The 6264-nt window shown below is 41.6% G+C and overlaps 1 protein-coding gene across 1 annotated transcript; it reads right to left on the reverse strand.

Moving 5' to 3' along the window:
• Positions 1-4072: 4072 nt before the first annotated feature.
• On the reverse strand, positions 4073-4432 carry LOC131257639 (putative disease resistance protein At1g58400). Its single transcript, XM_058258418.1, has one exon. It carries the CDS (start codon positions 4430-4432, stop codon positions 4073-4075), a length of 360 nt encoding a protein of 119 aa, XP_058114401.1.
• Between the last annotated feature and the right edge of the window lie 1832 nt (positions 4433-6264).

Genomic DNA, 6264 nt, shown 5'->3' on the forward strand with positions numbered 1-6264 from the left:
CTCTCCAAGGTTTGACTTTTTTTTTATAAATGATCTCCTTCTATTTTGGGTAGCCAGCCCTAAAAATTTGGAAGAGAGAGAGAGAGAGAGAGAGAGAGAGAGTAGAGAGAGCTGACGGGAAATGCTGAGGAGAGAAAGCTATTGGGGGATGCAGAAGGAAATAGAGTCCTTGTAATTTGGAAGAGGAGAGAGGTAATGGGAAATGCAGGGGAGGGCGGAAAAGGTAACAGAGTCTGGAAGAGGAGAGAGAGCTGACGGGAAATGCTGAGGAGAGAGAGCAATTGGGGATTGCAGAAAGGAAATAGAGTCCTTGTAATTTGGAAGAGGAGAGAGGTAATGGGAAATGCAGGGGAGGGCGGAAAAGGTAACAGAGTCGGGACGCGGATTTCCTGCGAAAGTTCCCCGGGAAGTTTTTACGCTTGGATGCTAGGTGTGGCCCACCCTGCTGGAACGAAAGCCGCGTCGGCAGAGTTGTTGTCTCCGTGATTGAATGTTCTACCATTAATTATTCCTACAATCTGGTCCACCCGAGAGTTAGATCTACTCTCCACGAAACTACAGTTTGGAAGATGCAAGGAAAAGCCTTTCCAAGGAAATCCGCGTCGGCAGAGCATTTTTTCCAACATTGGTGATTGAATGTTTTGAAAGATTCAAGGCGTAGAAATTTTATTTTATTTATTAGTGTAATTCTGCTGCAGTGGAAATTACTGCACTGTGAGCTACACTTGCACCACAACCTAATAATTGGTGATTGAATGTTTTGAAAGATTCAAGGCGTAGAAATTTTATTTTATTTATTAGTGTAATTCTGCTGCAGTGGAAATTACTGCACTGTGAGCTACACTTGCACCACAACCTAATATTATAACACTTATCAAAAATCTGAACAGCCCAATTAGTGGGACCCACCGTGGATTGGTCATCTCCCAAAAAATAGATTAGTTAGATAGTCGTGACTTATGGTAATGGATTACTTGTTTGTTGCATTTGGACGGCTTAAAAACAGTCTCTAGTTGGATATTAACACAGGGATCCTTACTCTTGCTCAGGTGGTAGACACTTAGGAGTTTCAACACCCGGTCAAGGGTTCGAGTATCTACAGGTGGTGATATCCCACTAAGGCAGGACTGTGTAGGGGTGTGTGTGTGCGTGTGCAATAAAAAATTAAAAAAAAAAAAGAAAAAAATAAAGACAGGGATGAACACGATGAGATTGATAACCATTTTCCTCAAGGGGATGATTACTCCGAATCCGTGGAGCTTCCCTGGACTCCTCACAGAGATTCCTTGAAATTCATGATTTTCGGCAAAAAAATAGTGTCCAACTTGGCCTAACCAAGTTATTCTCCTAAATTTTTAAGCCCTTTTCATGTTAGGCACTCCTAAAGCTCAAAGGATCAAGGGTTATGATATAACTAAAACTTACTACAAATAGTAAAAACGAAATTAAAATAGACTTTCCAATCGGGCCTTCTCCGGTCCATCTTGAACATGAACATATTCACGACCAATTCTACATCACATATAGTAGACCACAAGCAACCTTGTTTTTCAGCCTCATGTATCATTAATTGTCAATGATAAAATATCTCTTTCGTTTTCTTGACTAGGCTATTGCAAGTTGTCCGGCTCATTGATCTTTCTCTTAGGTATGGCAGGTGGAACTCACATTGGAGAGAGAGAGAGAGAGAGAGAGAGAGAGAGAGATGGGTGGAGAAAAAAGGCATAGTGGGTCATGCATCTCCACTCTTTTTAGTGTTTTAGGATAGCCGCCTTCCTAAAGAGGCCCAAACATTCAAAGGCAAAGGAAGCAAAAGTCATTTGGGGGAAAGCATATTTCATGCATGTGTCTAACTGTTGGTGTGGGCTACAAATAATCAAATAGGAGGCAAAAATATGCGCACACGTGTGTACGCATGTGTAGGCCACCTATTGTTATGGTTATCTCAATCTACCGAATTTTGGATGCACCAGCCATCCAAAGTGAAACCCTTCACAAAAGTTGAACCCTTAAATGATCGTAATTATCCAATAAAACAATAACTTACTAGTAAAATGTGGACTGAGCTAGCCTACTAAGTAAATAGGGCTCATTGTGATGCATGTTTTATTATCCACCGTCCATTCCATTTTGCCATATCATTTTATGTCATGGGCCTAAAATTGAAGCATATCAAAAGCTAAGTGGACCATACCACAAGAAACATGACATCCACCATTGAAACCTTCATAGGGCCAACGTACAGTGATGTTTATTTGTTATCCAACCTGTTTATAAGGATACACGGACATAGATGAAGGGAAAACACAACTATCAGCTTGATCCAAAACTCCTATGACCCCAAAAACGCTGGAGGCAGGGAGGCACCTGCCTCCCAGAGGCAGAGGATCCGCACTCATGCTTAAATTCTGACTCATGCCCTAAAATAAGCTGGAAAAGGGATGAATGGCATGAGTAATTTACGTACATATCATAGTGGGCCTCACAGAGTTTACTGGGCATGCAATGGCATCCTTCCACCAGGTGCAATGCATTGTTTACATCTTCTGGCATAAAAAAGTGGCCATTTGAAAACCCATGAAATATTATTTGGTGTTTTTTTTTTGTCAGAATGGAAACATTGCTGTATTATCTAACTTAACCGTCCATTTGTTGGCCACTTATTAAAGGGCTAAGATTTGTTTTCGTCAAGGAGATGTATGGTGTGTGGGCGATCCATAGTGCCACATATACCATCAATGGTTTGGATCCCTACTACGTCCCTTCTTGTTCTTACTAAACGGTTCAATATATACACAGACTATAATAGGTAAGTCTACGCATGCATCTCGGGTCTGTATGACCCGTGTCAGTATTAAATCAACTAGACCATTGGGATGTTGTCGAGGGGCCGCCTAATTGTAGTGCTCACTTCTTAATATTTATATCTTCTTTCGTAAAAGTAACCTGCTTCCACATTGAAAAGCTAGGGAGATGTTCACTTGAGCATAGAAAAGCAGAACCGATCTTTCTACCTAAGTATCTTGAAATACAATACTTTTGTTACACTTTGAAATTTTGGCACCCGAATCAATACTTAGAACAATTCAGGTCTGGCCTGAAGCACTTTGCTAGGTCCAAACACAACAAAAATGTTTTGAGGAAATGCATTTCTTGTTACATTGATATAAAAATGTGCTAGATTATATTACCTTCCTCTTAAATTGTGCATTTCATTCTTTCCCTTGTTCTCTAGGTTTAAATGGTGGTGTAGCGCCAGGATAAGGCACAGTATCCAGTGCCACTGGTGCTGCCTTTAGTAGAACCAGCACATCGTAATGCTGCGCCATAAAGAGCTGGATATCCAACACACCTTGTGAAGTTTTTGCCATGTTGCCCAACTATGGTGGGACCTTCGAGATGAATGGTCTGGAACATCATGAGGCAGTATGCAGAAGTGGCGAGCTTCTATACAGCAGGAGAATATAAAAGAAACTCCAATTCTACCATACAATGGAAGGAAAGTACATCTCTTCAAAGATCTGTCAAAACCAAGAGTGAAAAAATCTCTCAAAAAATCTACTTCAATTCTAAGCTGCCATGTGTCACATGACCATCAAATGTAGAGTCCACATGATCAGTGTCCAGGTGTGGATCATCCTTGCTAGCTCTATCTCATTCGATGACTCTGAATTATTTGGAGCCATCTCCCTCCTGCTCTCATAGAAATCTTTCAACATGCGCTTCAAGATATCCTTTATTTCGAAGGATTGAGACACATGAACCCATGCAAAACACTGAAAACACCTCTCTGCAACTTTGTAAACTTTCTTTGCGAGAGTGGTCTTGCCCAGACCGCCCATCCCAACTATCGAAATTACTTTACGCTGATGCGGCACCTCTTCTTTTAGCAGCCATTCTTCTAATTGTTTGACATCTTCCTCAAGCCCTATGATATCCAATTCTTCGACCCAAGGAGGAGCAATTCCTTCATCTCCATGCCGCCATCAGCAACATTTGAACTCGTCCCGTCATGAGGTGGAGTATGAACTCATATCGAGCTCTCCTTTCATGGATATCTTTCACTTCCTTTCTAATCCTTTGCATCCGAGTACTGAATAGATGCTGAGCTATCATGTGCTTGACAAAGCAAGCATGAAAAACTAGACAGCCCATGTATCGGTCCCTGAGACAGATGCACCTCTGTTTCGATCATGTGCTCGTCCACAGCATCTTCAGTGTTGAAGACTAACCGCCGGACTTGCATAATCCAAGCCTCTGCACCGGCATCCCTCTCTCTTCGATGGTCAGCATCTTTCAGGAAGGATTTCATGGATTGAAGCTCGGCTTTGATCCATGCTACGTTGTCTTCAACTCCAGAGAGGAGCTGCGCTTCTTGTGAGAGTTGCTTCCCCAATTTTCCAAGAAAGAAGGAAACAACAGCATCAGCCATGCCTACAAAAATTCACTTGTTTTCTTCTTCTTCTTCTTCTTCTTCTATCTATGAAGAGAGAGATATTGGGGAGAGAGAGAGAGAGAGAGAGAGAGAGAGAGAGAGAGAGAGTTATAATGCTCTTAATGCCCACCAGAGTCCAGCAATTTATAATTTCATATGCTTTGGGACCTCCAAAGAATCCTATGCTTTCGATGCTACAGTAAAGCACCAACAAGTCCTCGAAAGTAACTTGGATCGTCTAATAAGATGTCAGTAGATGAGGTCTTGGTCTTTGCTTTAAACCCTTGAAGGTGCGAATATGTTCTCCAATGGGTTTGTCATCTTCTTTGCGAAGATATGTTACCTGTTGTCTGAGTGTGAATTCACGTTCTTGTGAATCTTCCGCATATGCATTCTTGAGTGCATCCCAGACAGCATGGGCTGTGTCTAAGCCAACAACGAGGCCGAGAGTTTCTTTAGAGAGTGTTCCAATTATCCACCCACGAAGAAGACGATCCGCCTTTCGCCAGGCAATGTATGCTTCAGTTAATCTTGGTGCAGAACTTTCTATATCTGTGATGTTATTTGAATCTGGTATGGTGTATTTGGTGGGGGCAGGATCTTCATTAGTAAGGTGGCCGACCAGTTCTTGGCTTTCTGCAAGAGCTAAGGCTTGTTCACGCCACAAGGGATAATTTGTAGGACTGAGTTTGAGGGTAATAAAGTTACCAACATTGAGAGATTATAACATCAATCAATCCTTTATTATTTAATAACTGTAAAGCAGAAAACTAAGGATGTCCTAAGCGTTGATGTCAAACGTCAATTGAGCCAGATTTGAATCGATGAGAAAAATAGAGCTCTGGCAAAGTGGGAAGAACATAGAGATCACCCTTGCGCCTCCCTGTGATCACCGGTTGTCCGGTTTGTCGATCCTTAACACAAAAGTCAATATTAAAGAATTCACAATTAACAGGAAACTGAGTTGTTATGATACCTGTGGAAAGAAAATGAGATGATAGCTTGGAGTTTATGAATTCTCTTCCTCCATCAGAGTGAAAAATCTTGATTTGTTTGTTGAATTGTCTGGTAACATATTATTCAAAGACTAAATAAGCATTTGTAAAATCAGATTTATATTGTAAGGGAATGATCCAAGTATACTTAGAAAAGTCATCTACCAAACATGCATAATATCTCACACATTCTTCACAACCTGAGTCTGAGCCCTCACAAACAGTCTCACAGCCCCAAATTGAAATAATTCAACCTCCACAAGCACAAGCACCCCTCTCACATTCCATGGTTACTCGCTCACATAGAGGAATTGTTAAACCCAATCCAAAATATGCCTTGACTTCCTCCACATCCTCAGCCAATATCCCTCGTGAACCTCATAATATTCGATCTGCCTTAGCTCACCCTGGCTGGAAGGCTGCAATGGATGAGGAACTTGAGGCTCTTCATAAAAATCAGACTTGGCAACTTGTTCCTCGCACTTCTGACATGCATGTTATTGGCTCTAAATGGGTGCTCAAGCCAAAACTCAAACCAGATGGCTCACTAGATCGTCTCAAAGCTCGAGTTGTAGCAAAGGGGTATCATTAAGTTGATGGGTTGGACTAAACCAAGACATTTTCTTGCAGCTTGAGTTGCGATAGTCTTGCAGCTATCGGGGATGCTGGGTCTGAGTTGTGCTAATAGCTGCTACTTCAATAATAGATGCTATTTTCGTCCTTCATGCTTGGACCATCTCTACTCTACCTGTTTTCACCGATGTGTTGATTTAGATTTTTAACCATTCATTGGTAATGCTCGTCATGAATGGGCCACTACTATAGCCGGTTATA

The sequence above is a fragment of the Magnolia sinica genome, chromosome 10 (assembly GCF_029962835.1).
Source record: "Magnolia sinica isolate HGM2019 chromosome 10, MsV1, whole genome shotgun sequence".
NCBI classification, from domain to species: domain Eukaryota; kingdom Viridiplantae; phylum Streptophyta; class Magnoliopsida; order Magnoliales; family Magnoliaceae; genus Magnolia; species Magnolia sinica.